We start from the raw sequence: 16,991 nt of genomic DNA, 5'->3' as shown, positions 1-16,991 counted from the left end.
TGCCCGTGCCATGGCCTTTCCCATATCTCCCGTGTCAGGCTCCACTCCTCTCTAACCCCTGGACCTCTCAGTTGGACACCTGAACCTTGTAAAGGTAGAAACACAGGATACAGCCAAGGTGTTGAGCCTTCAATTGTCAGAAACCTGATTGCAGATCAGGCTTGTGAACTTGAGTGGCTGTCTTTGGCAGCCTGCCTTCCTCAAGCAGCAGACCCAGCACAGTTATTCACCAAGATGCACACCATCATCAGGCCCCAGCTGGGAAGGGACCATGTTGCAGGGAGTTAGGATGACCCTTGAATCCAGTTCCATCCATCCTAAACGCAGAACACGTTCCTGGAACATTAAGTGCAAACTGGACGATATCTCTTATAGTTTTTGTTTTGTGCAAGAATCCAGCTGCCCCGTGTGTCATTAATTGGGTGACTAATTTCACAAGAAAAGCATCTGAGATTTGTGCTGTATTTTCCATGGATTTGTACCTCTAACTCGTTCCAGCAGATAGCTCATTTATTATATGAGCTTCTAAATTTAAAACATGTGCTGTTTCCCTTAGCCATATACAATTGGAATTCACTCTAAATTTCTGATCTGGAGACACCAGCCATGTCTTTCCTGCCCTGTTGGAAGTGAATCTGGGGTGTTGTGTTTCTCTGTTTGTGTTCAGCTGTCAGGTGGCCCTTTATCTTGAGGGAAACTTACAACGCAGCAGCATGGCAGTTTGGCAGTATCCCTCTCTGTAAGTGGAGCCTGATGTTTTTGCAGATGCCTGAGCCGGTGACTATTCCGACCTTCTATGTTCACTGGTCTTCCCAGGTGGTACTTGTTGTTGTTCAGTCGCTCAGCCGTGTCTGATTCTGACTCTTTGTGACCCCATGGTCACAGCACACCAGGCTTGCCTGTCCTTCACCATCTTCCACACTGCTCAAAATCACATCCATTGAGTCGGTGATGCCATCCACCCATCTCATCCTCTGTCACCCCCTCTCCTTTTGCCTTCAATCTTTCCCAGCATCAGGGTCTTTTCCCATCAGTCACCTCTCCACATCAGGTGGCCAAAATGTTGGAGCTTCAGCTTCAGTCTTTCCCATAAATACTCAGGGTTGATTTCCTTTAGGATTTAAAGAATCTACTGCCAATGCAGGAGACATAAGAGACTCAGATACAGCCCCTGATTGGAAAGATCCTCTGGAGGAGAGCATGACATCCACTTCAGTATTCTTGCCTGGAGGATCCCATGGACAGAGCAGCCTGGTGGACTACAGTCTATAGGGCCGGAAAGAGCCAGACACAACTGAAGCGACTGAGCACTCATGCTCATCGGGGGTCGGTCCAGGTGATCTGGGATAGTCTGTAGGGGTTCTGTGAAAAGCTCTGTGGGGGCATTTGTGCACAGAAGAGGCACAAGGTTCTAATCAGACAAAGACCCAGGGCACAAGAGAGGAGTGTTTTGTTGCAGAAGTGGGGCCGGCAGGTGTTTTTTAAAAGAGAAAAAGACGATGTGGTCTGTATACACACACACACACACAACAGAATATTACCCCATCATTAAGAAATGAAATAATGTTGTTTACAGAAACATGGATGGACCTAGAGACTGTCATACTGAATGAAGTCAGAGAAAGAAATGTTGTGTGACATCCCTTATATGGAGAATCTAAAAAGAAATACCAATGAACTTATTTACAAAACAGATGGTGACTGCAGCCATGAAATTAGAAGACGCTTACTCCTTGGAAGGAAAGTTACGAGCAACCTAGACAGCATATTAAAAAGCAGAGACATTACTTTGCCAACAAAGGTCCGTCTAGTCAAGGTTATGGTTTTTCCAGTAGTCATGTATGGATGTGAGAGTTGGACTATAAAGAAAGCTGAGCACCAAAGAACTGATGGTTTTGAACTATGGTACTGGAGAAGACTCTTGAGAGTCCCTTGGACTGCAAGGAGATCCAACCAGTCCATCCTAAAGGAAATCAGTACTGGGTGTTCATTGGAAGGACTGATGCTGAAGCTGAAACCCCAATACTTTGGCCACCTGATGCGAAAAACTGATTCACTGGAAAAGACCCTGATGCTGGGAAAGATTGAAGGCAGAAGAAGGGGATGACAGAGGATGAGATGGTTGGATGGCATCACCGATTCAAAGGACATGAGTTTGGGTAAATTCTGAGAGCTGGTGATGGACAGGGAGGCCTGGCGTGCTGCGGTTCACGGGGTCACAAAGAGTCAGACACGACTGAGCGACCGAACTAAACTGAACTTAACAAAACAGAAACAGACTCACAGACTTAGAGAAAGACTTAGAGTTGTCAGGTGGGTAAGACGGTGGGGTAAGGAAGTTAGGGAGTTTGGGATGGTCACGAGTATACTGCTTTGTTTAAAATGAATAACCAACAAGGACCTACTGTATAGGACATGGAACCCTGCTCAATGCTATGTGGCAGCCTGGATGGGAGGGAACTTTGGGGAAAAATGGATACATGTATATGTATGGCTGAGTCCCTTCTCTGTCCACTATCGCAACATTGTTAATCAGCTATGAGTATGAAAGTTGCTCAGTGGTATCCAACTCTTTGTGATCCCATGGACTGTAGCCTGTCGGGTTCCTCTGTCCATGGAATTCTTTAGGCAAAAGTACTGGAGTGAGCAGCCATTCCCTTCTCCAAGGGATCTTCCTGACCCAGGGATTAAACCCAGGTCTCCTGCATTGCAGACAGATTCTTTACAGTCTGAGCCACCAGATACTCCAATATAAAATAAAAAGTTTTAAAAAACCCAGAGACTTTAGGAATAGCCAACCCCTCCCTTCAAAAGGAAAGGAGCATGTGGATTAAATTATTAATTCAAACTCAATTGTAACAATATTTTCCAGAACCACTTCATAATGTTAGCAAGAACGTTCTAGTCTTCAGAGCAGAATGTTGGAGGTGAGCTAAAAGCTGCCCCCGAGGGAAACAGCTAAGTGAATTATATCTCTGCTGTAGCATACCACTGTTACTCAACCATCGAAAATCGTAATCACAAAGACCAGGTTGCTTCTTAGAAATCTTTACACGACATAATGGGAAGTAAAGAAGCCAGAATATAAAATTGCATACGTAGCAGGATTTAAATAAGGTAAAAAAAAAAAAAAAAAAAAACTGGAAGGAAACAGGGGAAAATAAAAATAATTTGCTGGGGTGCTAAGACTAGGGGTGACTTATGCTTCCACTGCTGTTAGCATGTTGTTAAAGTAGTAGATCAGATCCCAGAATGATAAGAGGAAGTTTTGGAGGCTAGATTGAATCAGGTGTACCCACATTTCTACTGAACTGCTTGAGAGAAGATACTAAAGCCATCAAAGACCTCCCCCACAGCGTCCTCTTCTGTCCCCCTGCTACTGACCAGGGTTCTTGGCCTCTTTAATAGTAGAAATTCAGGCGAGGCTCTACAGGGGCCCCTGCTGCAGTGGCGGGGGGGGGGGGGGGGCAAGAACAAGTAACAGTTTCCCTTGCTGACTCCTAAGGTGTGGGGTGAGCGGGTTCTTCACATGGGGTGAGGGTAGGGGCAGGTCCAGGGGTCAGGCTGAAGGTGGCTTAGGTGGTCTGCCCTAAGCGAACGTCCCTGATCCCTCAGGCCCAGCCTCCTTCACACTCTGCTCCACCATCCTTGGTAACTGGGGCTTATCCACAAGGCCACTGCATGACTGTGATGACCGATGGGATTCAGCCTTCACAGTCCCCTGCCCAGCAGGCTCATGACCTTCACCACGACTGGCATCAGTAGACTGGCTTTGTTACACAGGAGCAAACGGACCCAAGTTTGGTTCAGTAGCACTCAGGTCCAAAATTCAGATGAGAAAAAAAAATCTTTATCTTCACTGACGTCTGTCTAAAACGTCACATTTCCTTTGGTTGTGACTTTGGTGCGCACACACATCCCGGGAGGTCTCAGGTCGCAGGGCCATGTGGCCCATCTCAGTGTCGCCTGCACTCCTCTCCCCCACAGCCAGGCGTCGAGGTTTGATAAATGAGTGAAGATGTGTTTGGATTACTAATTAGTGTGAGTTCTCTGGGGAGCTGGCCTGGAGACAGGGATTCCACAGCCTGCGGTTTGTTTGGGACATTTGGGAATAATGTCCCAGGAGGAAGGAAGGCGGCAGTGAAGTGTATGTCATTCAGGCAGCGAGCAGAGCGGGACCCTTCAGGGAAGTCCGGAACAGGGTGCAGCATACGTACCCCCTCCCCTGAAGAATGAGGGAGCTGGGGGTGTCCTTAAACCACCAGAGCTGTTGGTGAGGGCTTCGAAGTGAGGGGGCAGGGCACACAAAGCTGCTGAGTGCAGCCCATTCTGAATGCAACAGGTGGGAAGGGACAGCTGTGTCACCCGGTCAGGGTTGTAAGGTTTTCACAGTTGTGTCTCGGTAGAGCCGGTTTACTCTGCCACCCTATATGTTCAACGCACTTGTAAGCACTCATTAACTTCACCTGATACAGAGCAGGCCTGGGCACCACCAGAAAGGCCTGCCCCAGAGCCAGCTGCTGCTGCTGCTAAGTCACTTCAGTCGTGTCCGACTCTGTGTGACCCCAGAGACGGCAGCCCACCAGGCTCCCCTGTCCCTGGGATTCTCCAGGCAAGCACTGGAGTGGGTTGCCATTTCCTTCTCCAAGAGCCAGCTGCAGTTTACAGAAATTCCAGCAAGGGGTCATGGTGATGGGGAGCCCCAGGGATGCAAACTGGCAGACCCCAGTCGGCGGGAAACTCTGCTGGGCTAAGGGAATAGGATCCTCCAGTGACTACAAGGAAACAGATGGAGGGGGAAACTTCTAGCCTAAAAAATGGCGTAAGAGATACCATTACTAACGGGTGAGCATGCATGCTTGTGTGCTCAGTCGCATCAAACTGTTTTGTGGGGATGGACTCTAGCCCGCCAGGCTCCTCTGTTGTGGGATTTTTCAGGCAAGAATACAGGAGTTGGTTGCCATTTCCTCCTCTAGGAGAATCTTCTCTATCAGGGATCAAACTTGAAGCCTACTAATGGGTAGATCTGATTTAAATTGTAACTCAAATTGAAAAATTATGAAAATGAGACCACTAGGTGAGACCACTAGAAATTTCAACACACTGTTCAATGATATTAAGGAATTACTGCTTTGGTTTTTTAAATGTTTTAAAAATCTCATTCTTCTCTCCTAGGAATTCATTCTGATGTAGTAACAGACGAAGTGGTTTGAGGAAGGAGACTTCGGCATAATGGGGATGGGGGAGAAGGGGGTGGATGGACGAGGGGATATCTGTTGTACTCTTTTCTCTGTGAGTATCAGTTCAGTTCAGTCGCTCAGTCGTGTCCGACTCTTCGCGACCCCATGAATCGCAGCACACCAGGCCTCCCTGTCCATCACCAACTCCCCGGAGTTCACTCAGACTCACGTCCATCGAGTCAGTGATGCCATCCAGCCATCTCATCCTCTGTCGTCCCCTTCTCCTCCTGCCCCCAATCTCTCCCAGCATCAGGATCTTTTCTAATGAGTCAACTCTTCACGTGAGGTGGCCAAAGTACTGGAGTTTCAGCTTTAGCATCATTCCTTCCAAAGAAATCCCAGGGCTGATCTCCTTCAGAATGGACTGGTTGGATCTCCTTGCAGTCCAAGGGACTCTCAAGAGTCTTCTCCAACACCACAGTTCAAAAGCATCAATTCTTCGGCACTCAGCCTTCTTCACAGTCCAACTCTCACATCCATACATGACCACTGGAAAAACCATGGCCTTGACTAGACGGACCTTTATTGGCAAAGTAATGTCTCTGCTTTTCAATATGCTATCTAGGTTGGTCGTAACTTTCCTTCCAACACTTGTCTACAATTTTCTAGAGTAAAATGTTACAATTCCCCGTGGTCTTGCCATGCCTACACCATGTGGGCCTGCCTGGTTCTGCCTCCTGTCCCCGACCCTCCTGCCTGGCTCCACCCCCACCGGCTTCCTGGTCCTTGAATTCCATGCTGCTGGGCCCTAATTCCTGGCATTAGTTTCCCGTGGCTGCTGGGAAGAATTACCACACACTTTGGGTTTCCCTGGTGACTCAGACAGTAAAGAATCTGCCTGCAATGCAGGAGACCCAGGTTTGATCCCTGGGTTGGGAAGATCCCCCGGAGAAGGAAATGGCAACCCGCTCCAGTATTCTCGCCTGGAGAATCCCATGGACGGAGGAGCCTGGCGGGCTACAATCCACGGGGTCATAGAGTCAGACAGGACTGAGCGACTAACTCTTTCGCTTTGTTGTTGTTCAGTCGCGGAGGTTTGTCTGACTCTTTGAGGGTCTCCTGCGCGTGCGTGAGTCAGCAGCGACCTGCTGACAGGGCACTGGCAGCAGCGGCCCTGGGAGACGTGTGCCTGCATAAGCCCTCGTGGAGGTCACCATTAGCCCTACCATAGAGTTCGTAGACCCCAGGACTGACTTGCCTCAGGGCAACCAAACAACTAACAGGGAGGGAGCACAGCTCCACCCATTAGCAGAAAATTAAAGATTTACTGAGAATGGCTTTGCCCGCCAGAGCAGGACCCAGTTTTCCCCCATAGCCAGTCTCTCCCATTAGGAAGCTTGCACAAGCCTCTTATCCTCATCCATCAGAGGGCAGATAGAAAAAAACAAGAATGACAATCCCACAGTCTCCAGAATCAAAGCAACAATCCAGAAAACTTAACCAAAATGACCACATGGATCACAGCCTTGTGTAGCTCAATGAAACTATGAGCCAAGCCATGTAGGGCCACCCAAGACGGACGGGTCATAGTGGAGAGTTTGACAAAACGTGGAGAAGGGAATGGCAAACCACTCCAGCATTCTTGCCTTGAGAACCCCATAAACAGTACGTAGAGGCAAAAAGGTATGACATCAGAAGATGAGCCCCCAGACTGGTAGGTGTCCAATATGTCACTGGGGAAGAACGGAGAAATGGCCCCAGAAAGAGTGAAGGGGTGGACCAAAGTGGAAACGATGCCCGGTTGTGGATGCGTCTGGTAAAGTCCATGCTGTAAAGAACTTTCACTTTAGAGGCTAAAGACAAGAGGAATGTGCTCTCACAGCCTGAGGCCGGAAGTCTAACATCAAGGTGTAGCTGCAATCCTTCCGGAGGCTCCAGGGAGAACCATCTCTTTCTGCTCTAGTCCATGGAGGGGCACACACACTGAGGCTGGTGGTCCCGTCCCACCTCCAAGGCCAGCGAGGTGGCTTCTCTCCCCTCTCTGCCTCCCTCATCATGTCTGCTCTCTCCTGCTCTGACCCTCAGCCTCTCTGTCCTGAGGAGTCTGTGATGACATTGGACCCACCCAGATTATCCAGGTCACCTCCGTGTCAAGGTTCTCAGCCTAATCCCACCTGCAGAGCGCCCCCCCTCCTCGTGGTATGAGATGTCCCACTCACAGGTCCTGGGCTAGGGAGAGGTCATTTGGGGTTCATGGCTCAGCCCACCACCTCCTTCTTGCCCCTTGTCGGTCTCATGACCCCCTCACACCCACAAAGCTCACCCCACCCCAGGGGCAGCCCCAGCCACTCCACCTGAGACAGCGCACCTGCCCCACCTCTTTCCTAAATCATTTTCCTCCGCAGCAGAACTGTTGCACCATAACTTGTATCATATTTGTCCACATCTTTTTCATCTTCCCCACTGAAATATGAGTTCCAAGGGAGCAAGGGAATCTCGGACTCTGAAGAAAACCCCAGCTAGAGCAGTTAGTGACTGGCATACAATAGGTGCTCTTTAAAATGTATCCGGTAAGTGAATGGATGTGCCCCTGACCCTCGGCACCCTGTCGGTGCCAGCTGAACCCTCTACCTGTTCATCTCCAACCCACCATTTGAAGCTGTGAGAATCAGTGTGTCTCTTCCACTGCTCACAAATATGATTTGGCATCACCATCTTTAAATAAGACCCTCCTGGAAGCACAAAGAGTGGGACACGACTGAGTGACTGAACTGAACTGGAAGCCCATATTTTCTCCAAATTCTGCTTGATGTCTCTGAGCCCCTTCTTGGTAAATGTCTGTAAAGCATCACTGATTCTTGACTTCTGGGTATCACCTTTCCTGCTTTTCTTTCCACCTCACTTCACTTCTGCAAGCCCCTCCTCTTGGTATTGTTTAGTCGCTCAGTCGCATCTGACTCTTTGAGACCCCGTGGACTGTAGCCCGCCAGGCTCCTCTGCCCCTGGGATTCTCTGGGCAAGAATACTGGAGTCGGTTGCCATTTCCTCCTCCAGGGGATCTTCCCGACCCTGGGATCAAACCTATGTCTCCTGTATTAGCAGGCAGGTTCTTTACCACTGAGCCACCTGGGAAGATGTTTAAATACAGGGCTCCTTCCCTTCTCGCAACCAGCCCAGAGTTCAAATGCCACTTGCACATGGATGACCCAGGTTTACTGCATCCCAGGCCCTGCTCTGAGCTCCAGCCCCAATGATCCAGCACAGTCAGCACCTCGCATCTCCACCCGCTTTCATCTTCATCTCAGTCTAAACTGTTATTGTCAACATGATTATAATAACCCTAGTCTTCCTAGTTCATTCACCGTCTATTCATGGTTACACCCGAACACGCTGCCTTGCTCCTCTCTTCCTCTTCTGCATTTCATTAATCAGTGAGTCCCAAAGCTTCAGTCTCTAAAATGTTCCTTGAATCCGTCTTTCCTTGCTGCCTTTCACCACCTAGACTCAGCTCTTTGCGAAATGCAGTGATTTCTTACAGGAGCCAGTCACATACACCAACAGCTTGTTCATACCTGGCTCCCGCAGATGACCCCATGACCAGACCCGCACAGAGTAGGACTTCCTTCCAGGTGTGTCCACCAGCACTCGGCACTTTCATTTGCCGTCCAGTTGGTTGCTTTCAACTGCTTTTAACCAGTTTAAACTGGTGTGGAGTTGACCACACCAACCCATGGACAGTCCAGGTTACTCCTGGGGACCCAGTGTAAGTAGTAATCATGCCGCCTTCACTCTTAAAGAGTCCCAGTTTAAACAATAAATTGTACAGGCATTCTGTTTACATACCAGCCTGGAGAGTATCTGGCATGTTCTCTACTGAGTTCCCCGAGAGCAAAGATTATGACCTGTTCATATATCTGTCACACCATATTCATAAATGTTTACCAACACCTAGCATGGTGAATCGGAGAAGGCAATGGCACCCCATTCCAGTACTCTTGCCTGGAAAATCCCATGGACGGAGGAGCCTGGTGGGCTTTAGTCCATGGGGTCGCTAAGAGTCGGACATGACTGAGCGACTTCACTTTCACTTTTCACTTTCACGCACTGGAGAAGGAAATGGCAACCCACTCCAGTGTTCTTGCCTGGAGAATCCCAGGAGATGGTGGAGCCTGGTGGGCTGCCATCTATGGGGTCACACAAAGTCAGACACGACTGAAGCAACTTAGCAGCAGCATGGTGAATGGCACATAAACAAACATTTGTTAACTCAAAGAGAATAAGAATATCCCACTCTTTCACAGGAAACTCTACTCAATATTTTGTAATACCTATAAGGCAAAAAATCTGAAAAATCATATAAATACACACACACACACGTATAACTGAATCACTTTGCTATACACCTGAAACTAACACAACATGGAAAACCACTACAATTAAAAAGAAACGAATATCCAGCTATGAGGTCGAGAACTCTCAAAAGAACTAAGTGAGCTTTCTCTTCTATAAGCCAGTCTTTCCCTCTTTGCAGAAGAGAGGGTCTTGCTGTCAGAGGACCATCCAGCCTGGAAGATTCCTTAAGGCCCTTCTTCCCCACCCGGAAAGCCCAGTTGCTCACCTGCACACGTGCCGTCCAGCCCCGGGGGAGATGAGCCGGGGGACTTCAGGTAACCCACACACTGGTGTGAGCCCTCCACGTTCAGACACAGTTCCCTCCCTGAGCAGGTATTGAGTTCACCATAGGAGCATTCATTCACATCTGCGGAGAAGGAGAACAAGTAAGGACGCTCATCGGAGCCATCCCCGTCAACCTCGAGATGTGTGTCACACGAGCTGAGGAAGTGGGTGAGGCTGCGGTCTTGGGGGCCCTCTTGATGCCTTGCCCCAGAGGCCTCATTGGCCACAGCCTCCTCCACCGGAGCAGCCAGCCCGCAGCTCAGTGCATGGTTGTGGCCTGAGCAAATCACTCTGGGGCTGTGTTGAGTCTGATTTCATGGGATCCGGGCTTCCTCCCCAAGCATCAGCCCTGTGGACAGCAGTGTGTGGATGGGGAAAGAGGGCGGAGCAGCCCCTGCCATGCAGAAGGGGCCTGGTCCTCCCCTATCCGGTGGGAGCACAGCTCAGAACAGGCAACCAGGCTTCTCTGTGACCAGGACAGAGTGACAGAAGGTAAGACCATTTATCTAAGCCATACGGAAAAAGACCAGCATCACCCACTAACTACCAACCCCCTCTCTTGGCCACAGTGATGGGCTATTCATTCTTTACCAACCCTAGCACATCTTCATGCTGGCTGCCCCTTCCTGTGGGTAAGGTTTGTTGAGATCCCAATCACAGAATTGCCTCTGCTTTGGGACAGCATCCAAGCTAGAACAAGCCCCACATCCTCACCCCTTCTTCTCCCAAACCACCCAATTCAAGCTGCACCCATAATGGATGCTCTCCAATGCCCTCCCCCATGAGATGCAAGTGATCAAGACACAATCCCTCCTTGCTCACCTACAGGGGAGTTCTCAGGGTCCCCCCAGTGGAAACCTGTTAGAACAGACAGGACTAGTGCTTGGCTTATGGGCACTGCTCAGTCTGGTTTTCAAGAACATTTGTGGAATTTGAAGATAATTAAATGCCATCATTAGAGCTTTCCCCAGGCTCCCCAGGTGGCTCAGTGGTAAAGAATTCGCCTGCCAGTGCAGGAGATGTGGGTTCCATCCCTGGGTCGGAAAGACCCCCCCTGGAGAAGGAAATGGCAAGCCAGTCCAGGATTCTTGCCTGGGAAATCCCATGGACAGAGGAGTCTGGTGGGCTATAGTCCACGGGCCCTCAAAGAGTCAGACACGATTTGGTGACTAAACAACAACAGCAGCAGCAAAAGAGCTTTCCCCAGGCTGTGGACTCTGGCATCTTGGTGTGTGGCCTTCAGTGTCCTGGCATGAGCTGTCTCACAAGAGCAGCCACCCTCCCAGGGGCACAGAAGTCTTCAGCTGCCTCCTGTAGCTCAAAAGAACCTTCTGCTGAAGTCCACCCATCTGCTTATGAACTGGCCACAGCTACTTTCATGCCACGTGGCAAAGCTAAGCAGCTGAAACAGCCCATGAGGCCCACAGCCCCCCAAAAATTTACTATCTGACCTTTTTCAGAAAGTTTGCTGACCCCTGACATAGACAAACACACACACGCAAATACCAGGTAATTTCTTCCAGAAACACATTGGTGTGCTTCACCAAATTCAGCTCTGTGTAAATTCTGGTTCAAGACTCTTTGGGGACTTGCCTGATGGTCCAGTGGTTAAGAATCTGCTTTCCAATACAGGGGACTCAGGTTCAATTCCTGGTGAGGGAACTAAGATCCCACATGCCATGCGGCATGGCCAAAAGAAATCTTAAAAAAGAGGCTTCTAGATACAAGGATGTCCTTGGCAAGGGTGGGAAAGAGACTAGAGGGCAATTTGGGACCCTAAGAACAGAGGACACGGGTTACTTTTGGGGTATTCTGGGACTCAGCCTCCAGTCCCACCTGGATGGAAGGAGAAACCCGTCATGAGAGGTGGACAAGGGAGGGTGAGGGGAGAGGAAGGCGGTGCTGGTACAGAATCAGTTCTCAAGTCTTGGCTTCGGCATCTAGAGTTTAAACTTCGAGCTGGAGTGAGCCAGAGATGAGTCCACTCTACCCCCCTAACTGGATGATTCTCCCAGCAGTCCTGCGGCCCCTGACCCAAGGGGACCACCGAGGGGAGCCCCACCTTGCACTTGGACATCGATCACTTCATAGATGCGCTTCACCATGCCGTCCAGCACTGCAGAGACACGGGCCACGGGCATCGGCCTTGGCAGGCCCAGCAGCAGCCAGGACACTGTGGTCGAGGTGTCCCCCCCGGCCGAGTGCAGGTGGTGGACAGTGGTGTCCAGTGGCTGCAGAGCACTGGTGACCTGTGGAACCAGGGTCAGAGCATCACGCGGTAGAAGGGCACCCCATCAGGTAGACTGGGAGAGGTCGGAGGTCCAGAGATGTTATAAGCTATACACACACACGGTACACGCACTCTCGCATCATTCACCTGTGCAAAAAAGAGAAATCTCTACAATATTTTTACTTCTGCCTTCATTCCAATAAAAGTCCTGCAAACCGGATTATAAATACTTAGGGGCTGAATCGTGTCCCCCCCTACCAAAAAACAATCCCCACATTGGAGTCCTAGCACCTCAGAATGTGACCTTATTTGGAGACAAGGCTCTGCAGATGTAATTATTAGGATGAGCTCATTAGGGTGGGCCTTGCTCCAGTGTGACTAGTGTCCTTCCACCAAGGAATTTGGACACAGACAGACACTGGCAGAAGGGAATGGTGTGAAGACACAGGGAGAAGCCAAGGAGAGGTCTGACACGTACCCCTGCCTGTGTGCTCTGCCACGGCAGCCCCGAAAAGAGACACGGGTCAGTGCGGGACCCCCCCCCTCCACCCCTTGCAGCTGACAGCAGAGAATCAGGTCTGGAATTAGGTGTCAAGTCACATCTGATACGTTCTGAAGTTTAATGATCCCTTTTCTTATTCCACTTGACTTCCTTTTGCTCCAGTCTAGGATCTTGACATCTCAAGGTATTATTTGCCTGGGAAGCCAGGCAAAGCAGCATGACCACCAGGAGAACCCTGAAGCAGGCTTTGCCAAAAAGCTCCTGAATCTCCCCAGGGAACCAGAAGGTGTTTGGGTGGGGGCACCAAAGCCTGTACCCTCCTCAGCAGGCTTGAAACCCTTCACGAGGGTCGGCAGAGCAGAAAGCCAACATTGGCCTCTTGCAAACCCCTTAGTCAGAGTGCCTAACATTTACTACAGTCAGGAGCCCGTGTGGACAGGCTTCTCCAGCAGGGAGGGAAAAAGCCTACATGCACAAAGAGATAAAGGGCGACAGGAGACAGTAACATACAAAACCCAGCAACCACAGCAGCTCAGAACCTACCCAGATCAGCATCATCTTAAGCTCTTTACATGGATTGTCTCAACCTCACAGCCACTGTCTCAGGTAGGATTATGATTATTTCTGTTTAATAGAATCTAAGGCACAGAGAGGTTAAGTAACTTGCCCAAGGTCACACAGCTAATGAGTGACAGTGCTGGGATTTGAGTCCAGGCAATCTGGCTGCAGACTGGCCATGTTCTTACTGGCCTACTGTGCATCCCAAACTCTGCAACAAGCTAAGGAGGGACAGAAATCTCTTCCAGTGGGGGCAGTTAAGGACACTTCTGGGTCAAGGTGATGACTGAGAATACCTCTCAAACCAGTTACTGCACAGCCCAGAGCAAGGGGAGGGAGTGTGCCCTCTGTTAAACTAGGCTCATCCCAGCCAACTCTGGGTCTGATGTCATGGCACATGAGACACATCTGTGGGGCCTGATGGTCAGGCGGGACCAGCCACACTTTGTGAAGCCCAGTGCACAAGGAAAACGTGTAGCCCCTTGTTCAGGAATCATCAAGCATTTCAAGAGGCAATGGCCAAGCATCTCACCAGGTGCAGGGCCTTTCGGAACATGTGGGGGATTGTGTGGGTCATTCGCCTGAGGTCAGACCACCATCTAGGGCAGGCACCTCACAGTGGGTGACGAGCAGTGCCTGCCCCTGCCAGCTGGGTTCCTAAGACCTGGGTGGGGGATATGGGGGACACCCAGCAGGTGAAGATATCCTGCTGGTTGGAGGCGTTGCTGAGGCGCCAGAAAGTTTGAGCTATGTCTAGGCTGGGGCTCCCCAGGGGGCCAGTGTCACCCCTCAGGGGACCTGTGGCTACGCCTGGAGACAGTTTTGGTTGTCACAGCTGGGCACATTTTGTGCTTAGAGCCAGGCCTGCTGCAAAATCCTATGGGACAGGCAGCCCCACAGCAAAGACCTGTCCAGCCCCAATCGTGAATGGTGCTGAGGGGGTGGAGCCCTACCTAGAGGCCTCATCCAGCACCTTGCAAACTTCTGAGATACTCCCTCAATCAGGAGCCAGAACTTGGGATCCCTAAGGGAGGTACTCGGGGGCACAGCTCCAGGGCCTGGGAAGGCTGCACCTGACACCCTTGTGTTTAAGCAACAGACCCTGGAGAGAGGAGGGGTTCCCTGCTCCACGCCATGAGGGTGCAGGGCTTGTATACTAGGTACCTCAAAACATGCCAAACTGCACGCTTGTAAGAGTGCATTTGGTTGCATGAAAATCATACCTCTTTCAAGACATTTTTAAGGAAGATCTCACGTTTGGTTCAGAGGCAGTCACTTGGGGTCACTCATGGAGCCCCTTCCTCCCCCCGACCTACCATGGAGTGCAAAAGCCTCATGTGATCCAGAAGCCGCGGGTCCACCTGCTGGAGCTCCTTGAAGTCCATCTTCACCACAACTGTGACGTTGTACCAGCAACCCTCCCGCTTGCTGTCTGCAGCTGCGCGAGGGAACGTGGGTGAGCCACAGGCCCCGGACAGGGTGGGGCCGCCAGAGGTCACTGGGGCGGTGTGGCACACTCCCCCACCTCCCATCCCCGGTCCTCTCATATTACAGATAATCCTACGTATACTATATAATATATTATTACATACAATGTATACTAGATGGGCTTCCCTGGTAGCTCAGGCGGTAAAGTATCTGCCTGCAATGCAGGAGCCCCGAGTTCAATCCTGTGTCAGGAAGATCCTCTAGAGCAGGTAATGGCAATCCCTCCCGTATTCTTGCCTGGACAATCCCATTGACAAGGGAGCCCAGCAGATGACAGTCCATGGGATCACAAAGAGTCAGACACAACTGATATACTAACACTTTAACTTCAGTTTGATACTAGAAAATACAGTATATATTATTTATAGTATATATATATGTAATATAATACCCCATGGACTATACAGTCCATGGAATTCTCCAGGTCAGAATGATGGTGTGGGTAGCCGTTCCCATCTCCAGGGGATCTTCCCAACCCACGGACTGAACCCAGGTCTCCCGCATTGCAGGCAGATTTTTTACCAGCTGGGCCACCAGGGAAGCCCAAGAATACTGGAATGGGTAGCCTATTCCTTCTCCAAAGGATCTTCCTAACCCAGGAATCGAACTGGGGTCTCTTGCATTGCAGCCAGATTTTTTTTTACCAGCTGATCTACCAGGGAAGTCCTGTAATATAATACAGTAAATTATATATACTATATGTAACATATCAATAAATAATGAATTACAATATATATTGCACCATATATAATATGATGCATGCGTGCTCAGTTATTCCGATTGTTTCCATGGACCGTAGCCCACCAGGCTCCTCTGTTCATGGGATTTCCCAAACAAGAATACTAGAGTGGGTTCCCATTTCCTTCTCCAGTGGATCATCCCACACCAGGGATTGAACCCGAGTCTCCTGTGGCTCCTGCATTGGCTGGCAGAGTCTTTACCTCCTAGTGCCGCTTGGGAAGCCTGTATAAAACGTACACAAATGTGTGTTTCCCTATCTCTGAACCTTGACGAACGCCTTCTCCTAGGGACCTGCACTGAGAAACAGGCCATGGACCTGCCAGACAGGGGGGTCCCCACGGGCTGCAGCAGCTGACAGCCCGACACCGCCCAGCTCTGACATAGCTCAGCTCCCAGCAAACTCACCGGGGCCCCAAGGGCTTCCCCTGGCAATGTGGGGAAACTGAGGCACCTGCTCTTCCGGGAACGTCTTCCCCACTTGGGGCATCTGTGAGCACAGTTCCCCCCAGAGGTCAGTGGCCAGATATTGATGAGTGAAGCAGGCCAGACACAGGCTGTAGGCTCCCCGTAAAATCCAAGCAGCTGCTTCCGGAAACCCACTCCCCCCTCCTCCCAGATCAGGCCCCTGTCCTACCTGGGGCTGCAGGGGCTGAGCAGCGGTGGCCCCCTGATGAGGGGCAGCACTTCTGAAGACCAGGACATTCAGCGTCCAGGGTGCACGGCAAGGCGGATGTTTCCAGCCCCACCACCGGGCAGCTCCCAGGTCTGGATGCAAACTCCTGAGACCGGTTCAGGGCTGGGGGGACAGGTGATGAGGTAATGAGTGATGAGTGGTGTTGGCTCTAGAATCCCAGTGGGCCATGTGGTGCTGCATCCGGATGCCTCTGGGCAGAGGGATCCATCTGCGGCTCCGAGGCTCACAGAGCAACCCGCTCAAGGGCCTCGCCATGCCCTGCAGAGCAGCCATTAAAACTGTTTGCTCTGACTCTAATGCAGCCTGACTGACTTTTCTGGGAGGAGGGCAACTTTGGCTGGGGGCCTGGGTGTCCTCTCTCTTGGCCTTAGGAGTCTGTATAGAGGGGGCCCCCACCACCCCCTGAGAGGCCCCCTTGCTGCTTTGCAGCTTAACAGCTCACTCATTCATCCAGTATTTACTGAGCACTTACTATGTGCCAGGCCCAGCACAAGGTGCCCAGGACCCAGCAGAAGCCCAGAGGCAAAGTCTCTGCCTTCAGGACACTTAGAGCCTAGTGGATGGGGGCCAGTGTACAAACAGAACTATGGGAGTTCGAGCAGATGAACACTGCAGGGAGGAAGGCAGGGCCCGGGAGCAGGTGGGCAAGAAGACCGCACTGGAGACAAGCGTGTGGAGGGCCAGGGAGGTGGGGGAGCCTGCAAACCAGCAGCCTTTATGCCTGGGCAGGGGGCAGCAGTGTGCAGGGTGAGGGGTAAAGGCAAGAATGAGGAGTGGGCCTGGTGATGGCATAGTGGGTAAGCAGGGGGGCTGGGTCATGGAAAACCCTCTGGTGTTGTCACGGGGGGCCTGGAGGGTCAGGGCAGTCCTGCGATGAAGGGGACGCCGTGGCTGCCCTGCCCAGATTCTCACGTTATTCTG

At 50.9% G+C, this 16,991-nt stretch overlaps 1 protein-coding gene across 1 annotated transcript in view; it reads right to left on the bottom strand.

The window, feature by feature from the left end:
* Positions 1–16,991, bottom strand: part of UMODL1 (uromodulin like 1) — a 76,565-nt gene that overhangs the window by 47,827 nt on the left and 11,747 nt on the right. Inside the window, exons 3-6 of the mRNA XM_055570131.1 lie at positions 16,011–16,172; positions 14,464–14,585; positions 11,920–12,106; positions 9,807–9,939 (exon numbers count right to left, since the gene is read on the bottom strand). Of these exons, the coding sequence (XP_055426106.1) occupies positions 9,807–9,939; positions 11,920–12,106; positions 14,464–14,585; positions 16,011–16,172 (604 nt within the window). The remainder of the gene's footprint in view (positions 1–9,806; positions 9,940–11,919; positions 12,107–14,463; positions 14,586–16,010; positions 16,173–16,991) is intronic.

Source organism: Bubalus kerabau, chromosome 2, assembly GCF_029407905.1.
Source record: "Bubalus kerabau isolate K-KA32 ecotype Philippines breed swamp buffalo chromosome 2, PCC_UOA_SB_1v2, whole genome shotgun sequence".
Lineage (NCBI taxonomy): Eukaryota > Metazoa > Chordata > Mammalia > Artiodactyla > Bovidae > Bubalus > Bubalus kerabau.
Note: the sequence above shows the minus strand (reverse complement) of the source record. Positions and strands in the feature narration are given on the sequence as shown.